Source organism: Argopecten irradians, chromosome 6, assembly GCF_041381155.1.
Source record: "Argopecten irradians isolate NY chromosome 6, Ai_NY, whole genome shotgun sequence".
Lineage (NCBI taxonomy): Eukaryota > Metazoa > Mollusca > Bivalvia > Pectinida > Pectinidae > Argopecten > Argopecten irradians.
This window is the reverse complement of record NC_091139.1, coordinates 16,523,341-16,551,214: the sequence shown is the minus strand read 5'-3', so window position 1 is coordinate 16,551,214 and position 27,874 is coordinate 16,523,341. Positions and strand designations below refer to the sequence as shown.

At 33.8% G+C, this 27,874-nt stretch overlaps 1 protein-coding gene across 1 annotated transcript in view; it reads left to right on the top strand.

Moving 5' to 3' along the window:
* The first annotated feature begins 1,211 nt into the window (after nt 1–1,211).
* Nucleotides 1,212–27,874, top strand: part of LOC138326374 (neurogenic locus notch homolog protein 1-like) — a 42,808-nt gene continuing 16,145 nt past the window's right edge. The window contains exons 1-22 of the mRNA XM_069272485.1: nt 1,212–1,814; nt 2,909–3,121; nt 4,331–4,576; nt 7,134–7,232; nt 7,721–7,819; nt 8,624–8,764; nt 9,122–9,259; nt 13,868–14,008; nt 17,558–17,764; nt 19,628–19,873; nt 20,100–20,198; nt 21,878–21,973; nt 23,118–23,210; nt 23,586–23,681; nt 23,784–23,876; nt 24,127–24,222; nt 24,386–24,481; nt 24,808–24,900; nt 25,271–25,366; nt 25,547–25,642; nt 25,815–25,910; nt 27,381–27,545. Of these exons, the coding sequence (XP_069128586.1) occupies nt 1,604–1,814; nt 2,909–3,121; nt 4,331–4,576; nt 7,134–7,232; nt 7,721–7,819; nt 8,624–8,764; nt 9,122–9,259; nt 13,868–14,008; nt 17,558–17,764; nt 19,628–19,873; nt 20,100–20,198; nt 21,878–21,973; nt 23,118–23,210; nt 23,586–23,681; nt 23,784–23,876; nt 24,127–24,222; nt 24,386–24,481; nt 24,808–24,900; nt 25,271–25,366; nt 25,547–25,642; nt 25,815–25,910; nt 27,381–27,545 (2,956 nt within the window). The 5' untranslated portion in view covers nt 1,212–1,603. The remainder of the gene's footprint in view (nt 1,815–2,908; nt 3,122–4,330; nt 4,577–7,133; nt 7,233–7,720; nt 7,820–8,623; nt 8,765–9,121; nt 9,260–13,867; nt 14,009–17,557; nt 17,765–19,627; nt 19,874–20,099; nt 20,199–21,877; nt 21,974–23,117; nt 23,211–23,585; nt 23,682–23,783; nt 23,877–24,126; nt 24,223–24,385; nt 24,482–24,807; nt 24,901–25,270; nt 25,367–25,546; nt 25,643–25,814; nt 25,911–27,380; nt 27,546–27,874) is intronic.

Sequence of the window (27,874 nt, the reverse complement as noted above, 5' to 3'; positions counted from 1 at the left end):
CTCAGACTAAATCGTCTGGAATATGAATTTTTTCAGACTAACGGCGTCTTTGTTCTTAGACAATAGGTACGGTGATGGTAATTTGTTCCCAAACATTCACGTCCGGAGAAAGAGTTTTCGGATTATCGAGGTTCCATTGTATGTAATATAAACAATGGTTTTGTTCTGAATAAACTTACAAGACAAAACCTGTACATTTATGATGAGACATAAAATATATTGAGTCATATAATAATTTAATGATAATCATTTGTTTATCGATTTCCATCTAATTTCCTTGATGTTTCGCCAAATCGGTACTTTACATGCACACGCTCATGCATATCAAAGTGTAAAATTTATGTTGAATTACCTTACATAATCTGACATTTAAGATGCCATAATTGTTAGTGTATTTCAATAATATTTTCAATAAAATCCTTTTCAACAGTAACTGTGTTAATCGGGCGCTTGAGACAGTTTAGGTCATCATAAAACTTATCTTAATGCAGATTACTATGTAAGCGAACCACAGAAAGGTATATTAAGGCTTAAATGGAAGCTTTGACGTTCAACTTGTTATATAAGTTAACAGAACACACATTATATGTTTTCCGCTTTATATCGGATATAAGGATACATGATTAATTATCAAATTATATAAGACTTACAAAAGACAAAGGCTTTTATGAATTTTCCGGTCACTGTCATACGCACAGCTTATACAGCTGCGTCACATACATGCAGTTCTAGGGCGTATTATATCTTAATTAGACTAGAGGTTTATGGTATGATAATGTATTGTTTGTGTTCTGTTAGATCGTGTTATCATATTTTGTCATTCTTCCCTGTAGTTTCCTGCCAATGTCCATGCTTGTGAGCTCTATCCGGTTTAATAAGAGGTCTCCGCCATTGGCGAATTGTTTTTTACTTTATTAACCCTGCACAGTTTCTGAAGAAGAAGTCAGACTTGTAGAGAACAGGGCGACGTTTATTTTAGCACTTTGACTTCAATGGTAACACAGACGTCAATCTAGACACTACACTTTTTTCCTCTTCTATGACACTATAACACAGTGATCGAACTGCGAGTAAAATATTTTCAGGCTGTAATATTTGAGGTTATTTGAGAAATATGCTCATATATTGTTTGCTGCCGACATCGCTATCAACATACAGGTATAGTCAAGTTACTATTGACCATACAGTATTATGGTAATTGATATTGCTGCTAACACTACTTACAATGTACTAAGAACCATTATCATCATTGCATTGTTGTTTCGAATAAAAGATCACATGTGTAGTTCAATAGAGTGAAAACATACATTTTTTTAAATTAAGGTTTACGAGTAAATTGGTTTATATTAATTAACAGGATCAGCAAATTCAATACATTGTAACCGCACTTGATTCCACTCTTGTTTAATTAGCGTTGTATCTGGAAAACCTTTCATCATAGGTTTATATACAGATAATTTATATATTTTACATCTACTTTCGTAATAAAAATAATATACTTAAAACATCGCCGGCCATGATCACCAGCATATCACGTTCTTCGATATTTACTCCATAAATTTTACTTAATGTTTAACTGAATTTAAACTCTTATATCCCCTCAATGTCAGCCTCACTCCGGATATTCATTATGACTAGATATTACGTAATAGAATACACAGGACGCTGGTCGTTTGATTTTATTTACAAATATTTTCTGGTTAACTGTGAAGTAGTTATATCACTGAGAAGAGGGGTGTCGACACTGGGAAAAATGTTAATCATAGAAGTATGGATAATTCTCCTCGTTCCGTGTAGCATGACAAGGTCTGAAGGTAGGATGAACATGGTACTTTAACGTGGACAGTTAATTAAAACCGAAACTGATTAATTTTCTTGCTGCGTCAATGAACTCGTTTCCCGTAGATAAGCTGAATACTAGGTTAAGCAATGATGCCGTTATATGATACGCATGACCGATTAATTCATATACTGCTGCTTAAGACTGAAATTATGAATGGTGTTTGCTGGACGAATAGGTGGTCAGTTTTGCCTTAAATATGCTCTGTTTTCTCGTAGACATATACATAACACAAGACAAAAAACGATAGTTCTTTATACGAGTCAGTGCAAATATAGGTTACAACGTTTAGAAAATGAAGGTCAAGTCACAATTGCATAAGACAGATATATTGATAAGAAATGAGATTCACTTAATGTATTTGATCTTTAAATAAAACCCAATGAAATGACAAATCTGAAGGTCGCCAAAATGTGACCCCTTATGTGGTTTTATACTTTCCATAAGTGGTTGTTAGTAAGCAATAAATATTCAAATATAGCTGTGTTAAACCACTGGTAATGTTGATTTAAAATGACATAATGCGTGGATGTCAAGCACAAGTTATTTCAGGAATTTTATTTCTATTAGGAATCTTTCGTTTTCCCCATTAATTTAAAAAAACCAGCCCATACGTAACTTAAGATATTTACAGTTTTCGGACTCAGGCATCGTCTTTCAAAATTTCATTAATAATACAACTCTACAGACGGTCCCAAACAGGTTCAACTCTCACGCCGACAGAACACTGACCTTAGTCGATGAGACAAAGCTTAGGAAAAGTCGGAGTCAGGTGGGCAATAAAACACAGTAAATACTTAGTATCGAATTAACTAGCTGTAACTTGATTTCGCGTTTTCACGTATGGTGACTCTTTTCCGTTTCGTGATTCTACTTAACCATCTTTTGAAACATTTTTGCGAGGATTTCAGTTGGCGATTTGTCATTGCTTGCGAAATAGGCGTTTAGGCCCACCAAAAATGAGTTAGCTTGTAGTTCATCAATAACTGTGAAATATATGCTTATTTCTGACATAATTGACAAGATACATAATTGAAATAGCTTAATCAACCTATCATTATATTGCAGAAAATGTTGCCTTAAATAAACAAGCTAAACAGAGTAGTGTTTACACTTGGAATACCGAGTGGGTGGCAAGCAAGGCTGTGGATGGTTGTCTTAACAGAGATATGCTATCAGATTGTTGTATACATACGAATATAAAGGCACACAAGGATGTTTGGTGGCGGGTTGATATGGGAGAGCTGATGACAGTCAACGATATCTCCATATACTACAGAGGCAAGTTCATGTGACGACGATGGTTATGATAAAGCAATATATAGAGGATATTCCTTGTTTATTGATGAATAACAGTTATATTTTATAGAGTGGGATGGAAACTTTAAGAGTTTTCAAAAATGTGAAGCACGAGTGAAAATATCAAAGTTTCCACTTCGCAAGATGAATACATAATTGTTATTCTTCAAGAAACAAGGACTATTCTATTCACTGCATTTCATCGTCTCTATTCTAGTTCTAAATTAGGACAAATAATACTCTTATAACAATATGCTTGTAATTCCAGAACTACAACACATCATTAGTCTTCCTTAAACGCAATTTAAATGTTAACTCACCACACATCAAAGAACACGCATGCAAGACCCAGACTGGAATACTGTTCTTCCGTATGGGACCCCTACCATGTCAACCAGGTAACACAAATTGAAAATAATACAGCGTGGAGCAGCACAATACTTCCAAAATAGATATCAAAACACAAGCTCAGTTACAGACATGATACACGAGCTCAAGCTACCATCACTACACACATGCTGATTACAGTCAAGACTAACACTTTTCTTCAAAATCATACACAAACAGGTCATAGTCAACACACCATTCCTCATCACAATATTTTGCAGAACTAGACACGCACACCCACACACATACCGTTACATATCTGCTACCAATGACACATACACATATTCCTTCTTTCCACATACAATCACACAATGAAACCTTTAACCGCACTTCAAGGTACACAGTCCATATACAGTCCTTGAAGCCTTCACAACAAACTAAATTCTACACCTTTTATTCTTTTATCTTAAAGCTGCAGAAAAATATCCAAAATTCCTTCAGGCCTTGTACATAATATTTCACACGCGTCTGCACAAACCCTCAAGATCGTAAATCGTCACTATTGACGGCCTGCTCTTCAAACGAAGAAGAAGAAATTTTTGATATCGTAAAAATGACGTCATTCCGGTGAATGTGACGTCACATGACGTTTCATTCACCGGAAGGTTTAAGTTAAAATTTTTGTCAGATCTGGCACATATTCACATGATCGTATTGGTGGATATAGCATTCCGTATTTACTGTTAAAGCACAAGTTTTTCTGGCAGTAGTTATCCGTCAGTATGTGAGGCAGCTGCTGAATAAAAAGCAATGCACAAGTATAAGCGTGATTAATTAATTCAGATTTGGTTTATTTCATTACAGATGACTTTCAAGTTAGATTTGCAGGTTATCTCTTGTACTTATCCAATACCACTGATAACCCGAAAGACGGCGTGCTCTGTTACAAAGACCAGAGTAGAAACAGGACAGACGTCCAGTTGGTGGTGACACATAAGTGTCCGTATGTAGCCCGCTATGTCACCGTCTATAACTATAGAAACGACGCTAAACGTTATAGCTGGTATAGTGATTATGCAGTTTTAGAATTGTGTGAGGTACAAGTATATGGTGAGTATGTTTGTTTATCATGAATCTATGTATCTTATAGATGTACATTACATTAGTGTCAATATTGAAGACAATTTGTACACACATATCCTGACTTTTTTTTCAGAAGCTTTATGTAGAAGTAATATAAATAGTAATGTTAAATTCATATCTAGATGTAATACGCCTTTTTACTGCATACTCTCCATGTCAGGCTGTGAAAGTCTTTAAAGTTACTATAACTTCAGATTTCACCATTGAAAACAGAAGTAAGCGTTATGCAACTTATTATATATTCTACAACTTACACTTTCTCTCAATTACAAAAAAGTACACACAAGCAATTAAAATATCATATGAAAAAACCTGCAAAACTAATTTTGTGGTTCTCATCCGAAATGCATAAATTACCGTCCGTAAGCAAACCTACTGTATGCATATATACGAATGGAAAATATGGTTGGGGCCCAATGGGGTAATTTCCGATAAAAAAAAATTATAAACCGCTTTGTCACCTCTTGCCACGTCCCCGTATCTGTTCCCGTCATCACCCACGGCCCCGTGCACGCCACTGCCCTCTTATGATCAGAGAGCTCTCTGACGAGCTAGATTAATGATCAAGACTCCGTCTTGCAGATACAGCTGATGACAGTATTTCAATTGCATATATTAATACTGCTCTATTTAATCATTAAACTAACTTCCTAAGGTATCTATGGTCTATATAGATGACAGAGCTTTGCAGACAATCTTCATAATGCACGATAGCGCATTATGAGATGATTGTCTGCAAAGTTCTGGCATCTATATAGACCATAGATGCCATAGGAAGATATTTTAACGCTTAAATTTACATTATCAACTTATTTTAGGATCTCTGCATTAACATTGTTTAAGCTAGACCATGAAAACCGTTTATCAGCGACGGTTTAATGCAAAAGATGGAACAGCCATTTTGACGGTGATCAGTTGACGTCACCACGTCAATATTAATGACGTCATAAAGGTAACGTTTTGGGTGTCGGGTATACCGTCATATCCTTCCATTTGCCTTGGTTAGTTTATATAGTAGAAGTTACAAGTAAATGTAAATATATCAAAATAATTACATGTTAACGGCAAAAATGACACCTGTTTGTATGAATCTCTAGTTTAAAAAAAAAACCTATATTTCCGAAATGATCGGCTGGTATTTCACGATCGACTATCTCAAATAAATCAAGCTAATTAAAATTAGACAAGTATTTCCGCTCCACTACGATACTCTACGATACGCACCAATACAAGATCTAACAACTACTCGTTCGAGGTCACCTCAGTATGACCCCTGGCCTAGAATCGGAACATCTCAAGACATACTGTTAGATTGAGTTTATACGATATTTTGATATAAATAATTATCTGGATTATATTAAACCGGTATGTGTCATGTCGCCACAACATATATAGCTTAATATTTCAGAGGTATGTACAGGTACCAGCGCGCATGCTTCTTCTGTACACGTGTGATATCCGTTAAGTTTAAGGCAAATTTTTTACCGACTTTTAAGTTAAATTATTGATTGTCGGTACTTTTTAATTTTGTAATTGAGAGAAAGTGTAAGTTTTATAATATATGATAAGTTGCATAACGTTTAGCTTCTGTTTTCAACGGTGAAATCTAAAGTTATAATAGCTTTAATGAAATATACAAAATGATACACCATTATGCCCAACGAATTTCAAGAGTTACTGATGCAGTGAATTACATATATTACACGGTAAGGTACCTCTTGAATGAAAACTATTTCTTATATATTATCTATATTTATTTATTACATAATTTGTTTACACCAACCTATATATGAAGTAATATAATATTTTCAACTATTACACCGACCGTTCAATAAAACCTTGTTATATTGCACGGTTCGAAGTTATATTGCACGCTTCCATGGAAACGTTATATTGCACGGTTCGAGATGTTATATTGCACGGCTTTAGGAACACCTCGCTGTTGTTGTCTAGTTTTGTAGAAAACCTCCGAGGAATCGCGCGTAACAGTGAGTTACGTTATTATGACGTCACAAAGGTTCACGTTCAATTTCGCGCTAGCTTTATAGATCTCGAAACAAGCACGTCATGTAGACGTTTATCGAGTAGAGGACGGACACGGCGAATGTATTAGATCAAAAGGCTGCATGCAGGTCTAATATTGTTAAAGAAGACAATAAGACATCCAAACCGGAGTTACAACGTGACGTACGTGGTTTATACGTCAATCTTCAATAGGATTTGAAGCTTTTCCGTACAGTACGGTGCTGATGATTTTGTTATGTGATTGTCATATTCGTTTTTATAACAATATTCAACTGAAAAACTGGTGATTATGTAATAAAACAAATATTTCATGGGTTACTGTGCTCTAGTTCATAATATTTACCCCTCGGTGATGGTAATCAACAAATATTATATTGCACTCGGCCTTCGGCCTCGTGCAATATAACATCTGTTGATTACCACCACCTCGGGTTAAATATTATGAACTAGAGCACAGTAGGCCATGAAATATTTGTATAATATTGTATGCCTTTGACAGGATGTCCGATTGGGATGTATGCTGATGGTGACTGTAACAGTCGATGCTCAGCAGCGTGTTATGGTGGTAACTGTAATTCTACATCCGGGAACTGTTTTTGTAAGTGGGACTTATTGTACCAAAACGGATATTAATGATCAAATATTTATTTTACGTTAATGTGACACATACCATCAATCAAAAAAATAATAATAATACAAAAATAAATAAAAAATAAATTATTTTCACATTAGTTTATTTTATACTGTATTCACATTTTAATTTATTGAACGATTTTGACATTGATGACAATCTCCTTCGACTGAAATCATAACGACCTAAAATAACCAATACATTGACGTAATATTAATGATAATTCATTACAAAAAAATAACTTTGTTAGAATAATATGTTTCCATAACGAGTAAACTTGAGCTTCTATTAGGATATTGTTTTCAAATTAATTTTCAAATCAAAATACTTGGATTTATCATAAAAGGAACAGAGTGTCTATAACGCCTTATTGCACTAACTAATTATTGTATACCACATTTTAAGTATAATTTACTTTCAAATTTAACCGAACATTGTTTTAATGTCTTATCCAGATGGCTGTACATCTGGTTACTGCGGTGACCGCTGTGATAAAACCTGTCCGTCTGTCTGTTCAGGCAACACTTGTGACCAGACTACGAGTGCATGTACAGGTAAGAGGAAATATAAGATCCCAATATGAATCGGTGTTTTAATTTAGGACAACCTTACCTGTAGGTAATGTGACGCGTGTTGGAATGTCTGTGAAACTTTGGTATATTCGTGTTGTGTTTTTTCGTCATATTTGCACTTTTGCCCCTTTTATTGTGTAGCATGGCGACAAATGATACCAAACACCAAGCCTCACCCGTACTGCGAACGGAAAACCGTTTGTTTTCCTCCTTTTCTGTTTAGCGGTAAGCCAAAGCAGAAACTACCTCCTTTATAGACTAGGGTGTTGCTGGACCAAGGGGCGGAAGTCAGAGACTTCTTCACTGAGGCAAACGTTTTCTCACAGAGGCAAACGCTTTCTTCCAGGGACAAACGCTTTTCGACGGTTTCAAGGGAGACGTTAGGCAGAAGCAAATCAATTAAACGTGTGCCCATTTCATATAACTTTTGAATTTGAAAAGTGTAGCATTAAACTTCGGGTCGAGTTTCATAAAAAATTTTTTAATACAAATTCAAGATATTTTTTAACACATTCTAACCATGTAAGCTAAATTGAATCATTTTGATACACAAGTTAAATTTCGGTTCCTAACGCCTTACCGTCATGGTAGTCTTAAAAGTGTGTTTATTCCATATATAATTTGATAAAATTAAAGTTGAGATTAAACTCAATGACATACTTACATGTATCATGTTCGGGTATTTGTGAATGTGTAAGTGATATTGTATTGATATGTAAATCTATTTCAGCTTCGAATACGTGCATTGCAATTTTCTTCGTTTGCTTTGTATTTTAACAACACCAGCAGAAAGCTCAAATATAGCAGCAGCAGCAATTGGAATAGGAACTGGACTGGTCATTCTGATTCTGGTCATAGTGGTCATCGTTTTAGCCAGACGTCTCAGGGGAATTCAGTCAGACAACAAGACTCCAAGCCACGTGACAGGTATATCAGAGCTAGGCAGAGGTCAGACAAACAAAGTTCTCACATAACTACTCAGCGAATACAGAATCAACTATTTCAGTCCTCTATTCAATAAAATTATTGAGTAAAAGCAGATATAAACATCCATAGAAGTTTTAGTTTGAATGATGTGTAATATCAAAACATCTCTCTATTTAAAGGGCTTTGCCAACGCTAGACTTATCATATTAATGTTTATTACAATCTATGCAAAATTAGTATAATATTGTAATGAATGGACTACCGTTAATTACCTCCATAAAACAAATTCTTTACACAGTAAAACTATTTACTTATTTTTGTGTTGTATTTGTTTTCCATTCATCGTTTATATTTCAGGCGTTACATATGATGAAAAAGAAGCGAGAAGCACCAGTCAAGATACACAAGTAGAAATTGTTGATGGTAATTATGAAAAGCTTCAGCTTGAACAGATGGACCCTCACCTTTATCAGACTACAGGGGCAGTTTCAGAGTGACAGGAGATATTGGGATCATTAATATTAAACACTTACAATTCGTATTTCAGAAAAACAATCTCTAAAAACATAGACAAATTTTATGCTTTGAACATTTGGGAAGAAAACAACGCCTGCTATCTAATCCGTTGTATTTGTCAATATCATTGTTCAATAGAATTGTTTGAAATTGAAGAAACATATCTGGCAAATAATCTTGCTTAGATTTGAAAACAAATCTCGATTCGATAAAAATGAAGATTTGAAACCATAGGCTCACAAAATCGGCAATCTATTATATATTAATATCTATTGTATGTTGCCCCTATGTTTTTATCCTTTTTTATCCATGCTAATATGTCTATTTGTAATATGTTATTATACTGAGAGGCTATTCCTAATGCTTGATCATTTGCCATTATAATACGCAATAAAAATAAAATGATTTCAAAATATTTAATATTCATTACTTGTTTCTTGATCTGAACTGTACAATTTCGCAAAATGATGTTAGTGATAAGTGATCATTTAATATTTGATATCAGGACGATCCTTGTCTCTAATATAAAATATCAAATAGAATAAAGGATATAACGCACATTTACATTTTTTTAATGTATAGTGAACTCTCGTTAATCCGTCACGATGCTTGCGATGTTTTCAAAGCGTCCGCTTAGGGAGAACTTTTGGAAGTATACTATATAAAGAGTACAGTGAACCCTTGATAATCCGAATCACAGCCTTAACCATCAAGATTACGAATTTTCCGGACTGCTGATTTATGTGTCCTTAGACGATATGTAGATTATGTACCGCAAAGGTAATTCGTTCCCTGCTATTAACCGGACAGCGAGTTTTCTGGATTATCGGGGATCCATTGTATGCATTAGCACATCACGTGACATAATACTGGAAGCGGCTTTACAAATGGGTACTATTTGCAAGGGAAAGCTGGCACTATTGAAGTGTCGCAAGATTGAAAGCGAATCTATTGTGACGTCACTATTTCATGACGCCATTATAACGTTGCGCTTCCACCAAGACGTCAAGATGGCAAACAGGATTTGGTGTATGGGGAAGGAAACAAGTTTTGCTTCTCCACATAAGAAGTTCACTAGGTCTTGACTGATGTACTTTCAATCTTCATGAAAACAAATCTCGTTTATAGAAACAGATTTCTGCGACAATTGATGTGCTGTACTTGTAATGTAAGGAAATGAAAATATCCCTGAAATCAAAAGGGGTCATACACATGAAAGGGTGATGAACTAGACCCATAAGCCCATTTGCCTGGTTGATAGGGCACTATTGCCTCACTGTCTCGTGTTAGGATAGTGTCCTCGCCGATTCCATTCCTCGACAATACTGTGAGGCAATAGTGCCCTCTCCTTTCTGAAGCGGTTTTAATTTTTAAAATGGGGAATGTAAAACGAGATAGATAATTTTGTAGATTCGCAAAAGTTATACATGCAACTTACCGTTAATGCTACAATTATCATCACCTTCTGAACAATTTGATTAGAATAAATTAAATGTAATTTTCATAGCACGGGTCGTCTTATGTTTCCCGCTGTCGTCCTGAATACCGCGCGGTTGAGCCAGAAAGCAAAACAGTAATGATATATAACACTGGGAATCTTGCACATATTTGGTGTTGTAACCTCATCTTTATTTAGTACTTCATGTAATTAACAATGCATTATCCTTTTGCAGAAGGGCTCTCATTCAAATTACCATATTTATTAATTATAATTTTGCACACAAAACTAATTTATTTTATAACACACTCTTTTACAACTGATTCATTTACATTCATTCCACATTATGTTAAAATTTTGTTTTATACCTAAAGTGGTAATCCTGTTATATCATTAATCATTAAATGAACTTCTTCTTATTTCATTGTTGTTTCGCCAAATCAGTATTTTACAAATATAGCGAAGCGTAAATGTTGAATAACCTTACAGAAGCTGGAGTTTTAAATAACATAATCATAATTTTATTTAAATAAAATTTTCGATGAAATTCTATCGACAGTATATTGCAATGTTGTGTTCAATCTGTTTCAAGGCGTATTTTAGGTCATCACAGAAATTCATCATTACTGATTTCAATTCAGAATATTTTGTAAGCAAACCCTAGAAAGTCAAATTAGGGTTAAAAGTGGAAGTTTTCAAGTTGATATATAATAAAATACAACACACATCTTATGATTTCGGCTTTATTTTGTAGATATTGAACGATAAATTATTATTAAACTTACCGATATATTTAGGCATACAAAAGTCTACGGAAGATACTTTTATGACTACATTATATGCCAATGTCGTGTCCGGTCTTTGAACTCACGATCTATAACAGTCAATGGTCTTATACCACTGGGTAACATACACATTCTCAGAAACAGGACGTATGCTATCTTTATTAGAATTTGAGGTTATGATCTGGGCGATAGCTAGCTTCATGTGTCATACCGTGTAATCATACTTCATCCTTCATCCCTGTAGTTTCCTTCCGATGTCGTTGTCAGTCAGCTTTAGCCGGTTTAATAAGAGGTATCCGTCATTGTCGTAGAGTTTCTTATTAACCCTTTACAGGGTTTGAAGGAGACATGATAGTTGGGGAAAGGATGGAGACGTTTATTTTAGTACTTGGGCATATGCATGGCTGAGCATTGGTAACTAAGACACATATTTGTAAGCAGCCATGTTTGGTAAATAATTCTTGTGAAGAACCCATTATCGTGAAGAACCCATTTCCATGAAAAACACATTATTGTAAAGAGCACATTATCGTGAAGATTCCATTATCGTGTAGAGAACCAATATTCATGAAGAACCCATATTGTAAAGGACCCATTTTCGTGAAGAACCCGTTATCGTGCTTTTGACTGGCGCGACATACAAAATGCGATTTTTTTTAATTTTGCGTGTGTAGAAAAATGAAACTTACCAAATATATCAATATTCTCATTTTTAAGTTTTTAGAAGTAAATTGCACGTTAAGCTTTAAACAGTCGAATTGCAGTAAATCTTACATCTCAAGATTGACATTAGTCTTTGAATAGATGTTAAGTAGTACATACGAATGATAAACATTATAACCGCGCTGATTCGATCTTCAGATACCTTAAATATTTTACAATAACCTTTGTAATAGCAAAAATATGCCGCAAACATCGCCGGCACAACATTTGTCAATAATATATCGGTCCACCAAGCGATATGGTATTCCGAAGTGCTTAATTGTAGTTCGACCACCATGAATAAAGGTGATTTAAACTAACATTACCAAGATCTATTTGATGATATGGAGGTTTGACGCGGGAATGAATCCAATGATTGATCAATATTCAATTATCATTTAATAATAAAGGTTTTAATTTTAGTTTCCCTGAAATGTAAGTCTTTGCTCATATTTTTCTCAATGTCACTCTAAATCCGAATATTCATTGTAAACAGGAACTACATTTACAGTTATTTTATTTAATGAATATTGCCTGGTGTACTGTGAAGTATTTATATCACTGAGAAGAGGGATGTCGACACTGGGACAATGTAATAAGAAATGTATGGACGACCCTTCCCGCCTTGTGAAGCATGGCAAGGTAGGAAGAGCATGGTAAACGTTGGGTTTTCTATTTATGCATTAGTGAAACACTCGACCATTGCCAGTAAATTAGCTGAACAATAGGTTAATTAAGTACTGATGCTATTATATGATACGGATGACCGATCAATTTATGAACTCTTGTTAAACTGAAATTATGAATGGTGATTGCTAGACGAATTAATGTTTCATTACCCGCAAAATACGGTAGTTGATATTTAATTCCACGATAATTGAGTTGGTTTTTAGTACTCCAATATTTGTGAAATATATATATATAGGATCTTACATGAATATTCATTTCATATGAAATTTTAGAAAACAGTCTAAGAAGTTTTTATTTTTGCGAGCCTTGTAATGAGCACAAATGTGGTGTTCAAACTAATGTTAAAAATCCCATAGAAATTGCCCATAGCCCTATTTTCTTGCAACTTTGCATATCGAAATTGCTACTAGTTGTTCCTTTAGAATGATACTACTTTTTCCTTTTGTGATTTTAAAAAGGCCAAAAGGGCATTAATTCCTCGCATTCATTTTCATTAAAACTACCTGTGCAAACATGCCAAAATCGGTTAAGCTTTGATAAATATTCTGCATGTTTTATTCGTAGTTCATTTGAGTAGATCGTATGCTTTATATTTAAGTCATTTCTTTTAAATTTTTAACGGAAAACTATGTTTCAAATAAAAAAAACTTAACGAAAAATTTACACTTTTGGGGAAAAAAACGAAAACGAACATTGTTCTGTGTCATCTCATTTCACCCTGTTACGGGTTTTGTCCACAGTTTCACCAGCATTGAAAAACTCTTATGGAATTTTCTGTCTATATGTAAATTGGTTTCGAAATTTAAATCCGGAAAGACGAGTGAATTGAAAATAGACAGTGCAGTTAGCAATGGACCACTTTTTGTTTGTATATCTATCATTATACTAGCCGAGAACGGGTGCATTCAGGTTTTTTTTAAATTATTTTTTTTAATTTTTGTCTTGTGTAAGTGAAGGTCAGCCTATAACACTTATTGAATAGCCACCTACTTCCTGGTTGGGGATTTAGCCATTACATACCTTATAAACATATAGACATGTACACTGGATCATGTGTTCACTATTGGGAGTTATTCCTTATGTTGATGTTGGCTGTATCGTCACGATCCGAAAGTAAGCTCACTTTTCTATTAATATGTACGATTTGTCTGCTAAACATTTACAAACTTTAACTAACCTTTTGAAGGAATCGCACCGAGTTAATGGTATAATAACCAACAGATATGGTGTCTGACCCAACGAAGCAAGCTAAGCAAACTGAGTACCACTGACTTATCTAACACTATATATAACCATAATTTACTTCCTCTGTTCTTCTTTAGATTTCCCAGATCTTAACCTGATACTATCAAACCACCGTTCATAGATTTTTTCCTTCTATTTATTCTGATTCAAGGTAGAATAACCGGAAATATACATTCTTGTAAGATGTCATCACAAGCATCAAACTCATATGTAGTAATGCACGGTTAAACTAACTGAGCTAAAGACGCATGTTTCGTCTAAAAGATGGATATTGTAGTCAGCACTATTTACACGATACATAGAATATCTTAAATGAGTGACTATGTGCTATGCAATTTATCAAACGAAATCAATATTTTTTAAAATAAAATCACTTGACTAGTTCATATACATTTTTTATGTAGTTACCAGAGTAAGATTATATTTATCACATAACTTTTATTAATAGAAATATAAGTAAGTAAACTTTACATTTCGTCTCTATTTAAAACATTAGAAATCCGGTTCGGATGTGATGTTTCCGTCTACTGAGACAATCATGCGACGTCATATATAAATCATGACCTCAAACCTACGTGTGACGTCATAATAGTGTTATTACACATGTGTCGTGTAACATGGCTGGGCGGGTCAGTTACATGTATGTGATGAATTATTATCTAAAAAAATCAGTTTACTAATCCGAATTATATGATGCATACGATTGAATGTTATTGCGTTGCCTGAAACGTAAAGATAGACGTGATCATCGGAATACAATTTCAAGCCTATTTCTGTAATTATGCTTACTTATGAACAATATATGTTCGTGTGAAAGCTGAATTGTTATGGTTTTCGTTATCCTTTTTGAAACTCTTAAAGCCATTTTCAACCTTTTTTAGCATTCACACTGACATGGTTTATATAATACTTAAAAAAATCGGCAATATGCTGTTACAATTACAAATTAATAAAAACCAATACCTTTGCTTGAAAAACCCTTTGGTGGATATCAACAAAATGGCGATGGATTAACTCAAACATTGAAAATATGCGTATATTGTAATGTAGGATGGTTTGTTTCATATGTGATATAACCTAATAATCTTATTGAATAAGTCAAATGCCGAGATTGACACATTTTGTATTAGCCCCAGATAAATCTATCGAATCAATTTCGACGTTTTACATATCTGTCGCTACCGTGGTCGCCGGGAACATATTGTAAACCTAGCATTAGAAAGTAAGCTCGTATTCATTCGACTCCCTGTGTTTGGAGCCGGGTTAAACTGTTTGTGATATAACGCCAACTTTTTTTTTTATCTCCAAGCCGTTTCGTAACGATAATCAAATTTCATCGTCTTACTTTTTCTGCCAAGTGTAATATAATTTGGAGTATCTTATTTTAAAATCTTTATTCTGGTTACTTTTGTATTGTTTTTTATGGCAAAATACATCCTTTTTCGTTGAATAAATTATTCAATTATATTTTATTTCAATAAATACGTCAATTGAGAGACTTTGAAATACCAAGTATAATATTACATTTTCCATTAAAGACGCTGTGTCTTACTCACATTTATATGTACTTAAATAATCACAGGCTATGCCCTTTTGTATTAATATGCCACATACTAAAGAAGACGTGAAGCCATTTTACACGGTTATATATAGAAACATTAAATCCATGACTTAAGAATCGGTGCATAAACTGGTTTTATATTTCCTCTAGTGTACACGTATGCAAACAAACTATTGAAAACTATTAAACATTTGTCAATAAACTGTTACGTCCTTGGTGTAGACTCGCCTTTGTCACTGTATGAACAGATAGCCATGTTAGCAAGACCAAGCTTAAGATATTGGGAGTTATTTCTCATCCTGATGTTTTCTGTGTCGTCACGATCGGAAAGTAAGTTCATTATTTATTATTCTATCTTTATTGTTACACATTTCAATGTCCACAAACATATAATGATATGTGTTTCAGTCATATATTTACATCACCACTGCACAATACCTATAAGTTGCTACCAAGCCCAATGTGTGATATTTTCCAGTATAAACTTTGGCAGTTATGCTCATGCGTAATAATACTACAATCAGAGTTAAAAAGGTCAAGAAATGACTGGGTTTTACGTCAGTACGATAATTCAATCAATGATATAACATATTCTGGAAATGGATCAATATGGAAATATATTCTTTTCGAAATATTTGAAATTGATTGAAATGTTGTACTTATCGTTGTATATTCCGTTTGTTATGTACTGTTATTATTTAGTTCGTTGTCCGTGGCAACACATCGGAAGTTAACGCGCACAATTCGCTATGCTTAATCACCCAATGTATGTTACACACCAATGCATGTCAAAAATATGACAACCAATGCTTGAATATCTGAAAACGGCAACATAAACACTTTACGGGAACAGTTCATACAGATTTTTTTTTATTAGAAAATAATTTTCTAATATGGAAGATAAATACGAGGATTTTCCAGATACAAAAACGAGATAGGTAAAGTACAATTTATCGTCGATTAGTCCCACCTGCCTGTGATTACGTCGTCGCGAAACTCATGTCAAATAATCACCGGATGGTGTATCTTATCGAAGGTAAATCGTACTTTACTCACTTAGTTTTGGTATCCCGAAACCCCCTTATTGTTGCTATTGATACTTCGTTCCATATTCTGATATTCAGTTTCCGGTGTATTAAATCTATACTCAATTTATTATCTTTAGTTATGTTTATTTGTTTACATAATCCGCCTGATATCCCGTTACTTCGCCCATATGATATTTTGCATTAATCCATCGTGACGTCAAGACAGACACAATGAAATGACATCAGGGAAATGTGACGTGACGTCAGTATTCAAGGACATAGGGACAAAATATTTGGCTAAACTGGAATTTGAAATTTATAAAAAGGCACATATGAAGTATACAAACATGCAAAGTACACGCACGCGCACACACACACATACACCCTCCTTCACCCTCACACACACACAAACACACCCTCCCTCCCTCACATACACACACACCATTACATGCACCATAATATAATTAGTACATATGATAATTTTATTATACATCATTTGTATGTCCACTTCATAAAATGGACTCCGCTGGATTATTAATTTCATTGCTTTTATTGTGAAGTAAAAAGACTTTGAAAAATAATAAGTACCTTAAATTTGTGCTCATAAAATATAATAAAAAGCTGTATGAATCTCGTCAAGCCGTTCTCGCCAGTCGAAAGATATGCATGCATATGTAGTATTTGCGATTGAGTGCTTTCTAACTTAATGTGTAATGGTCAAGGTAATCATACAGTATTACATCAATGTTAGGACGAGTTCGGTGAATCACTTTTCCATGATCATAACATGAGAACATGTAAAAGAATTTATATTTTCTTTACTTTTAGTTAATTTGGCTTTAACTGGAACTACAAGGCAGTCGTCAAACCAGGAAGTACATAGATGGGGAGCACAACAAGGTATAGACGATTGCACCAACCAAAACATAGTGAGTAACTGTACTCACACCAAGTCTTGTCAGTATAAAGAAGCCTGGTGGCATGTGGATTTAGGACTGACGATGACGATACAGAACATTACCATATACTACAGATGTGGGTGATGAGGTATAATCGACATTTAAACATAATATTATTCAGAGTCAATGCGATAATACGTGCATGTGTAGTACGTGCATCCTTACCATGTAAATTGTGGTTCAATATCTTTTTCTATAAAGCTATCAAACTGCAGCTAAATAAACTCTATGGACCACCATAGTGTAGGTAATAATGTTTAACAAATTCATTCAAACATGTGGAGTTGATATAGTGAATATGTGATCTGATCAAGATATAATTTCCAAGCAATTTTTTTTTTAAATATTATCGCCTTCTTTTGAGGGCACTATGGTCTTAAAGGGACAATTCAGTGAGGCTAATTCGTTACATAACCCCGAAGCAAAATATGACATAAATGTATTGTTCCACATTCCTTATGAAACATAATACATGAAATAGTGACAAATTTCACAACATTATTAATTATTTTGATTAATACTATTGAAATTCTAAATCGTTGATCAATACTATTAGGAAGGTACAACATGTACGCAGTACCCTTTCCCGAGTCAAACAAATAAACGTTAAACAAATGCAATACATAAACACTGAGGAGTTAATGAAAATATTTTTAAACAAGAACATGCATCTAATAATGTTAACACAACTGTAGCAGCGTTTGGAGTAGTTCTAGACAAAAAAATCTTTACTACACAGGCAAGGGTAAGGGTTCGGCATACAAGGCTATGTGAAATGGCGATTGAACATTTCACATACATTTGACTACAGTGGGCTTTTCTGACATATCAAAGTTAAACCAACTAATCTAATTTCCATTAGAACTGGTTTGTTTCCGAAATATGTGCAAGTTTTAATGTGTTCTTAGACCGAATTGTCCCTTTAAAGTGTTGTCGAGGCATGGCATATTACTCGAGCCGGAGGCGAGGGTATTATGCTATCACAAAACAACAGTATAAAACCAAAAGAAGGTTATCATGTTTTAGTACATAAAGAATGGAAAAAATGACAGGACAAACAATTACGTACGATCACTAATAACAATTTATTTAAACGAGTGCGGCCACGTCTAACGTTATGGTAAAATATCATGGTCGGAAGCATTTAGATACATTTTTCCACACAGAAATCTTTGAAAATACTCACTGCATATTTCGTTGCTTACTCAGTTCAATTTGCTAGTTTGTTCCTTGTGAACTAAACCATGACATTTGTGTTTTGCAAAACGTAATCCGTATACAGCTTGTTTGCCAGTGAACAGAGCAAATAACGATAGTGACGTCATTTTAGTCAATTTTACGTAACAAAAAACGCGCGAAACTATAGTCCCGCAGGAAACCATATGGCTAAATAGTCCCCGAGGACTGAGTCAATGAAAACACGAGAAACAGTCACGTTATGTACTAATGTAAAGTGTAATAGCATGTTATACAAATTTGTACAATGTATTAAGGCCTGTCAAACTGTTAGCATTTTCCCCGTGTAATGTTCAAATGAATACTATATCGACAAGGTATAGTTTTGAGTACAAATGACATAATATCGCCGATTTTTTACAGATAAGAAATAGCGAAAATCATATCAAAGGCCCATTGTTATTAGTTGATACTGTATCATTATTTTTAATAATAAATAATATTTTATCATTTGTATGTTTTCATTGGAAATTCTGAATATCATTTTAGGTACTAAATCTATGTAACGAAATCCACCATCGTGCTACCAAAGAATAATCTCTGTTTTAATAACAACAGCAGTTTATGGACTGATGTCACCTTAAACCCGACACATGTATGTCCGAATGGAGAGTAACACCTAAACACGTGTATAGCATGATTGACACAAACTATAACGATTACATGTATTATATTAACACATATAATTTTATTTTCTTAAAAGGTAATTCTGAATATCGCTTTGGTGGTTACACACTGTCCGTATCAAACTCTATCACTATTCCACCACAAGGAACTCTCTGTTATAAGGATAACAGCAGTTTAATGACTGAAGTCAACTTAAACCCGACACATGAGTGCCCGAGTGTAGCTCGGTACGTCACTGTCTACAATAAGAGAGAAACACCTCCTATACGTGACTGGTATGATCCCTACGCTGTTCTGGAACTGTGTGAGGTGCAGGTTTTCGGTAAGAACATTTTAAGAGCTGTTTTGTCATGAATATCGATAGATGCATGTGAGATTGCTAATTGACACTCGATTTTAAAATTATATCACAATTTACGTATGTTGATAAAAACATATAAAACACGTATACATATTCTATATCATATAATAATGTCACAAAGCGTAATACACACTTATTGTTGCCATAGGCACTAACAACTTGACAATCTTCCTTTATATTTTTTCAGGATGTCCGTTGGGAAATTATGGTTCAGGCCATTGTAACAACAGTTGCCCTGGCAGCTGTTTCGGAGGAAACTGTAATCCCACATCTGGATCCTGCTTATGTATGATTGATTATAAATAATGACATAAAAAATACAAGGAGCGTAAAAGTCCCTTCCCCACCGTTATGTTTACTCAATCGTAGCTTGACAATTCACCAATAGTGTATTTCGCTATAAATAATTAAAGATGTCGAACATCTATTGGATAGAAAGGATATTTTCTCCACGTGCAATTTGAAATACAATGAATTAAAGTTAATATCTAGTTTTACCAAATTTTAGAATTGATCAGCTCGGACATTTAATAGAATACAGATGCGTAATAGCATGGAAATGTTGCAATAATTAAATCTTGCTTGTAGCGATCATTTTCAATGGCTAAACATTCATTGTATAATCTTATAACGTAAAAAAACTAGCTTTGCCATTTTAATAACACCTTATTGGCCGAAACAATGGTGTAGACAAAACACATAAAGAAAGTTTGGAATTTCATAAGGATACATTGCAATTATAAGGAATAACTTAAATTAATACATTGTTTTTATGTTATGGAGGTTTAAGTTATATAATATATTGAATATTTCAACCACTGCATATATTGAATATTTCAACCACTGCATCACTCTTTTTACATTATTCAATCATGTCGCTTTGTCGCGTTGTGGCGATGTCGCATTGGCACCTCACCAGTGGAACAATGCGAAATGGCAGAAATCACCTACCATAATTGTATCCAATAACACAATGCATAGAATAATCAAATTCTTTTAAAGTTGTATTGCTGCTAATTTCACTGTAACGATATGTAACTTAAACATTTGATATTTAAACATTGACATGTAACTTGATGGTTTAGCTCCCAAAAAGCATACGTCGGCCTATAAGAGAGCCGAAATCTAGGAATCATATATTCCTGGTTTTGAATAAAGCGCCTTCAATCACCGCCATGTTCAGTGACTTCGGGTTTTGTCGGATTCCTAATCGTATCACGTGACTGACGTTCGACACGACCTGCACGTGGTGAGCGAGGTAACTAGCGTAAGCACACATGTGTTTGTTTACGTTTTCCTTCTGGCCTATATGAGCAAATCATGCTGGTATATGTCCACAGATTGAGTATTTGAAACATCCAATTTACACATTACCGAAAAATGTTTGTGTATCAAAATTGTAATGTGCGAGCATTATTTTCTTTGTAAATAGAGTCTGATGAGGTCGACCACATCTCTTGGTTTCACAACTCTCGTTTTACTTCGAGATTGTCGCGACGATGTTCGGAAGAGTTCGGAATGATTCGGCATCTTTCGAGCCTATTTTTCACGTGTGCACGCTAATTTTTTTTTACTTTTATAATTAAAGATACTCCCAGTGCTGCAACTTTATAAAAAGTGGTAAAATTAGAAAGTTTAATCCTCAGGCAGACGGAGAAAAATACGTATAACACTTAAACAGTTTTCACTATGACCAAAAGAGCGAAAGTTATAGACCATACAACTTTAAGTATTTACTTATCTGTTGATCTCAATAAAGAAGTTGGAATCATCAAAGCCGTTGCAATAATGAATATGTCTTCAATCCATTCAATCAAACAAAGAGAAGCTAGAAGACATCACTTACCTTTGTATAAACTAATTCAATCATAGAAATACTTCCTTTGGCAGTTATTTAATTAGCAATGATTTTAAAGTAACATATACAAAAATGATAAGATAATTCATTAATGAGTTTTCCTTCAGACTGCTTCAATGGAAAACACGGGGAATTGTGCCAGCTTGATTGTTCTGCAAACTGTAAAGACCAAACGTGTATGAAGAACAACGGATCATGTTTAGGTAATCACATATTTTTGTTTTACCATTAAAACGAATTCTCCCTTTATAGCAATATATGACTGTTTATTGATGGTGTCTCTTAAATAGAATATCAGATAATTTAAGACAGATACAATGTGTCAATCATTAGTGCGTAACGCCAACCAAAAAAATGATAAAAACAAATTAATTGATTTCTCTTTTGTTCAAATGATACATTAATCTTTTTTCTACTTTTTTCACTCATAATGTTATTCCCAAAGTGTCCTAATGGCAAGTATGGCGAGTTGTGTGTGAGGGCTTGTTCTAACAACTGTAAATCATGACCCTAAAAGTAAGATAGCAGAGTAAATGATTATATATTGCCTGAACTGAAATGACAATATGGTCAGTTAAACAATTTGACCGGACATGCGATATTGACGCGATACGCAAAGCATCAACTTATTTTTAACCGCATTATTTACATTTTAAAATTATTTGTTCGCCATTTTATATCCGAAATTTTAATGATACGTTTTCGTTGTTTTAATAGAAATAGGAAAACTAGTTATCAATATGACTTCAACTTAATAACACGATAATCAAATAATAATAACCTCTTTGTCTCAGAAAAATAAGATGGATGTCTGGTGACTAACGAATAGTTAAAATGATAGTGATATTGTGGATAATTTGCATATGTTACAGCAGTTACATTTGAAAAATACTGATATGCGCATCGAGAGAAAAAAACTACCAACAAAACAAAGCTATAAATTAAACGAATTTAAATAGTCATGTGCCACTCCAGGTTTATTTATTCTCGTATATGTCATGTGTATTACAGTTATAGTTATACTTGTAAAATTAATGGATTTTGAATATGTGATTTTACAGAAAAATATATTATGTTTTCAAAGTATATTATCCTAACAAATTAAAATAATTGCTGTTTTTGATTTGCGACTCGCGTGTTGGTCCTATTCTTACTGCAAACTCTACTGAATATATCTTCTTATCATTATGAATAAGATCAAAATTCATGCAGCAATTTTACTTTGACAGGGTAATTAACTTTGAAAAATAATGCGTTAAGATCTTATTTAGTAGATTGTCTATAAATGCAAATAATTGGCTTTAATGGGAGCTTAACCTTTTATCAAAACTGTTTTTGTTAATTTAGAGTGTGCTTCAGGACTGTATGGATCTGACTGTACCCAGTCGTGTCCACCTAACTGCCTGAATGTCTGTAACAAGACCACAGGAAAGTGCACAGGTATCTAGGGAGCATGTATTGAGTAGATACATTTAATTAGGTAGCGTAATTGTTAAAACACTTGCTTTTCATCTATTTGAACCCCGACATTGACGGAAAAGGGTTTGGGGTCCGCTCATGCGGGGGTTATCCTTGTAAAGCAATTTCCTCCCACAGCAACCAGCGCGCTTGGATCCGGATCATCGAAGATTATTTTATAACTTATGTGCAATTGGTGTAAAACAAATCAAGTTAAAAACCAAGAGAAACCTTTAACAAATATGAATTATTGAATGTTTTGTTGTTTACTCTCAATTTACTCATTAACAATTTCATTGTCTTTTTGAAAGTGTATTTATTTAACACTTTTCTTGTTCTATTTGCTATCCTCTCTAGCATGTATTCCTGGATTTTACAACAGTAACTGCACTCAAGTATGTTCTGGGAATTGTAAGGAGAAAGTATGTTCACAAGATACTGGGTTTTGCATAGGTATAGTATGATACTATTTATATTATTTAATATCAAACTTCAGTTGATTATTGTTATAAACTTACTTTCTTGTCTTTGTATCATTTATTTTTTGCATTTCAGATTGTGAAGATGGTTACTTTGGTCCATTATGTTCTCCTTGTTCGACTGGGTGTATCGATCCAGTCTGTAACAAAACCTCTGGAAATTGTGTTGGTACGTTTGAAAAATAATTTGCAAAGATTCTGAAATATCTGTCAAAACAAGTCTAAATGTAGGGTAAACTGGTAAATAAGGTTATGTGTTTTTAGACTAAATTTATGAATTAAAACACAAGTAAAGGTGTATTATAGCATACAACAGTGGTGTTACATAATTGTAATTTAATTTCTATGTACGCCTCAGTTATGGTCAGTTTTATACACCAGCTTTTGTATTTGAAAACACATGTACTATATATTTGTAGAATGTAAGTCCTTGTTTCACGGCAGTAGGTGTGGACAAAGCTGTCCATCTAATTGTCAGGACGGCATATGTTCCAAGGATTCCGGATACTGTAAAGGTAGCATTCAGTTTTTTAAATTCAAATAATTATTTCATATTGATGGAATTTAGTATGATACGTTTACACTAAGAATGCTGAAATAATGCATACTTTGTACATTTTATCATGTTCTTATTTTGCTATGGATTAATAACATGAAAACAACGTTTTAATTTCAAAGGCTGTGATCACGGATTTTACGGTGATGAATGTTATCTGGTATGCCCCATACAATGTAAAAACCAAATTTGTGACCAGAGCTCAGGAGCTTGTGCAGGTATTTCGGTATCCACTCATATAATTAAGTCATTTAATTCACTGATCGTGCGAAGATTGAGATCCTTTTTTGAAACCATTTGATACAAAAGAAAGTGTGTAAAGTTCATAAGATATTCATGTATATTAATGAATATAATCGGGGATAACAAATGTCTTTAGATATATGCTTATTATATTTCATTTTCTCGTCATGAATTCACAAAAGTCTGCCTTAATTAATAAACTATTTTTTTCTATTTTAAAATCTAGATAAAAAATCAGATAAACCAAAAACAGATACCATTCTTCCAGAAAATAAATTTTGTTTATTTTATAACCTGGTAGAGTGTATACCTGGCGTTTATGGATCAGACTGTACTCAACCCTGTCCGAATAGTTGTCAAGACACTTGTGACAAAAACAGTGGGATCTGTACAGGTACAGTTTTCACTTTCACCTGATACGCTTACGTCGGTTTTGGTTTGGGTACAAATACATATCTAAAATGGTTTGAAGTATAACATTCTTTAGTTGATCTCTTCGAATTCACTGACACATACACTACTTGTTGGTTCGAGACATTTATTTATAAATGTTTGCTAATGTATTTCTTTTTCCAAGGAAATTCGTTAAAATGGTTTTTATTTATAATTTTGTTAGCCCATTGACTATAGTTGGCGAAATCTATATTTTGTCAACTCATCGGTGGCTTACTAGAAAGTTATAAAATTCTTACATGAAGAATATGTGTCTAATATTTCTACATTATCATTCATCAGTATGCATGCCGATTTTGATTTGTTTGTAGATTGTGTGAATGGGACGTACGGACTGACGTGTGACCGAACTTGTCCAAGTCAATGTTTGAACGGCAGATGCATACAACTACATGGCAAATGTCAAGGTTGGTAACTTAGTAAAAAGTACAATTTCATTGTGTTCACAACCTACCTAGCTAAAGGAAGTCATTTACAACAAATGAAAAGATGAAACAAGATATATTTTAGCATTTTGGAGTAAAGATTCTTTTTCACATTTTGTTGTGACAAAATAAATTCATACAAAATGGGTATTTTGGTGACAGGTTGTATCGGTGGTTTCCATGGAGACACTTGTACCAAGACCTGTCCTGACAACTGTAAACTAACCACGTGTCTCCAGGAAAATGGCCACTGTTTAGGTAAGTGATGTAATGTATGTTAAATTATAAAATTATTTTTAGTTGTTCAAATTCGACACGTTAATAGACGTCAGGAGTTTTATGTTCTCGTAATACTACTTATCCCGTAATGTAATGAACGTGTTTTGTTTTTGTCATTACTATGTACCGTGTAATTCATTTTGCATTCAAGGATGTAAATCAGGATACTTCAATGACCATTGTGATAGACGCTGTCCATCTACCTGTACTGGTGCCACGTGTGATCAATATACGGGTTCATGTTCTAGTAAGTTTCAAATGGCCTCCTTATTGAAGAAAGCAAAAATAAATATTAAAGTAAGAGCTGTGAAAAAATATGTCATTTAATTGAAAATATCATAATATTAGATTTACTTTTACGTTTTTTTCATCATACTGACAAAAGAATGAATATTTATGGCCGCCGATTATGGATTTTGGAGATTAAGTACATGTGTATTCATGAGCGCATTCTATACATTAAAACACTATAAATTTTATGCATACATTGTGTCTGCATATCCAGAGCCATATTTAGTAACGTACGTGTCTGATTACGATTGGTTTGTTTTATTGTTAAACATGAAGCAATAAAAAACAAATAGAAACATTTCACTCCTTTAACCATGTGTTTTATGTATCGTTTTAATATGTTATTTTATATTAAACTTTATTGGTGCTGTTTGCAAGTAACATTTCTATATATTAAAAAAACCTTAGTAATGTGATTTGATAAAATGGTACTAAAGTGACAACAATGTGTAACATCATACAGTAAATACCTTACTGGAAATCGTGGGAATAAATTCATTTCATCCGCAATCAAATAGGATTATACAAAAGTTTAGATTAATCATAAATTGATCAATTACATTATGCATTAGATTTCCATGCCTTCTCCATCAAAGCATGCAGACGATTGATTTGTCTGTGTTTAACATCGTCCCGATAACCTAAGTACGTGTAAGGATAGGGCTTACACATTGAATGCTAAGTGAATGGATGAGAAAGAAACATAATCAAATCACACACCTAGCCGTCGAATAATGGTCGCTCAAACGATTAAACTTCTATCATAATATGTTTAAAACAAAACCAGCATTGTCATTCAAATGTTAATGATATATTCCCGACCTACGTTGATTAACGGTATAAATATAGACATATAGGGGTTTTCAATACGTTCCAAATCTTTCGCCTATTCATAAATCAACACTTTGTATATGGAGTCTTATTGTGCTTAAGTTATTCATCCCTGAAGTCTCATAATGGACTGGTCTGGTCCTTGATTTAAAAGAGCCTAAATGTGTCTTTAGGGGTGAATGAGCAAATGGAAACCGTCGTATTAACGATCATAATCTTACATACGAATTGTGATATAAAATAAATCCGGATACTTGTGCTGTCTGTTCAATACATTCAGATCGAGAGATTTCCGGACTATCGGCGTCTTGATTTTCGAAGATCCACTGTAGTTATATATATAATTGTAAACATAATCATAGTATCGTAGTGATATATTCACTCACTTTGGTAAAATTTATTGAAATAATGGATGGTCTACATGTCAATGAAACGTCATTTTTAAAATATCAATAAGTATATTTGTTAAGTAAAGTTATATGTACTCTTAAGTATATTATAAAATATGTTACCTAGATTACTATATTTACATTTGCTATCAAATTATGAATATGTCAACGATATCAAAAATGAATTGTTGTATTTGGAATTGCAGATAGTCTCGAAACTGATTCAGATGGTATCAATATAAGTACAACCGGAGTTGGAGCAGGATTGGGCGTGGTTGTTGTGGTTCTGATCATAGTGATCGTTGTGTTGGTCAGACGTCTCTCGAAGAACCAATCAGACATCAAGACCGCACGTCACGTGACAGCTATATAAAAAACAAGACAACAGCCGAAACACAATGCGGGTAATTAACTTCATTCGAGAATGATATGTACGTTTGTTCACAATATGACCGTTTACTTTCAAACAGACAGACAGCCGAAAGATTCAGTGAGTCACAATTTAAATGCATAATGTACATGGTTCCGACAACATATTTTAATTTAGTCTGAAACAGTATTTTGTTAAAAACAAAATAAGAATAAGTACGTCCTCGTTGGTTGGCAAGACAAAGAAAGACAAGAAAAAATAAAGTCTTTATTAGAATAGCCTTAGACTAATTCGTAATCTTGGAGCATGATATCCTTTGTGTTATACTAT